This window comes from Oncorhynchus clarkii, unplaced genomic scaffold (genome assembly GCF_045791955.1).
Source record: "Oncorhynchus clarkii lewisi isolate Uvic-CL-2024 unplaced genomic scaffold, UVic_Ocla_1.0 unplaced_contig_2884_pilon_pilon, whole genome shotgun sequence".
Taxonomy (NCBI): Eukaryota; Metazoa; Chordata; class Actinopteri; order Salmoniformes; family Salmonidae; genus Oncorhynchus; species Oncorhynchus clarkii.
In genome coordinates, this window is record NW_027259509.1 from 1684 (window position 1) to 2500 (window position 817).

At 50.3% G+C, this 817-nt stretch overlaps 1 protein-coding gene across 1 annotated transcript in view; it reads right to left on the bottom strand.

The window, feature by feature from the left end:
- Positions 1-320: 320 nt before the first annotated feature.
- LOC139400275 (protein O-mannosyl-transferase TMTC1-like) overlaps positions 321-817 on the bottom strand; it is a gene marked incomplete at its 3' end in the record, with an annotated part of 24274 nt that continues 23777 nt past the window's right edge. The window contains exon 11 of the mRNA XM_071145246.1: positions 321-443. Coding sequence (XP_071001347.1) covers positions 321-443 — 123 coding nt within the window. The remainder of the gene's footprint in view (positions 444-817) is intronic.

Here is an 817-nt window from a genome sequence, read left to right on the forward strand (position 1 = left end):
AGAGGGGTATGACAGTGAGGAGGGAGAGAGGGGTATGATGGTGAGGACGGAGATAAGATGGTGTAATGTTGAGGAGGGAGAGAGAGGGGTATGACAGTGAGGAGGGAGAGAGGGGTATGATGGTGAGGACGGAGATAAGATGGTGTAATGTTGAGGAGGGAGAGAGAGGGGAGCGTCCAGCAGGAGACAAAGTTAATTAGGTTGGAGAGTTTGAAACATTTTTGGATGAGGAGAGAGGGAGTCTGAGGGAGAAGAGAGAGCAGATGGGGGAAAGTATGCAGAGTAATGAGGTGTGTGTGTGTGTGTGGAGCCTCCTGTACCTCGAAGGCTCTGTCCAGCTGGTTCATCTCTCTGAGCTGGTTGCCCTTGGAGAAGTGAAGCTCTGCCCTGACAGACATGTCTATGGGGTTTTGCAGTAAAGCCTTGTCTAGAGCATCCAGAGCCTGAAGGAAGAGGAGAGAATTAGTACACATTTACAGAGGTTACCACACACACACACACACACACACACACACACACACACACACACACGCACATGCACACACACACACCCACTGGGATCCTGATGAGACGTGTGTGGAGAATGTTTCAGAGTGTTCTCATGAGTGAAGCTCAACCACAACATTACTTCTGTTTCTCGACTGTATCACCAGTGTACACTAGTGTACACACCCTTCCATGGCTAGGGATAGACTTCCATGGCTAGGGATAGACTTCCATGGCTCGGGATAGACTTCCATGGCTCGGGATAGACTTCCATGGCTCGGAATAGACTTCCATGGCTCGGGATAGACTTCCATGGCTCGGGATAGACTTC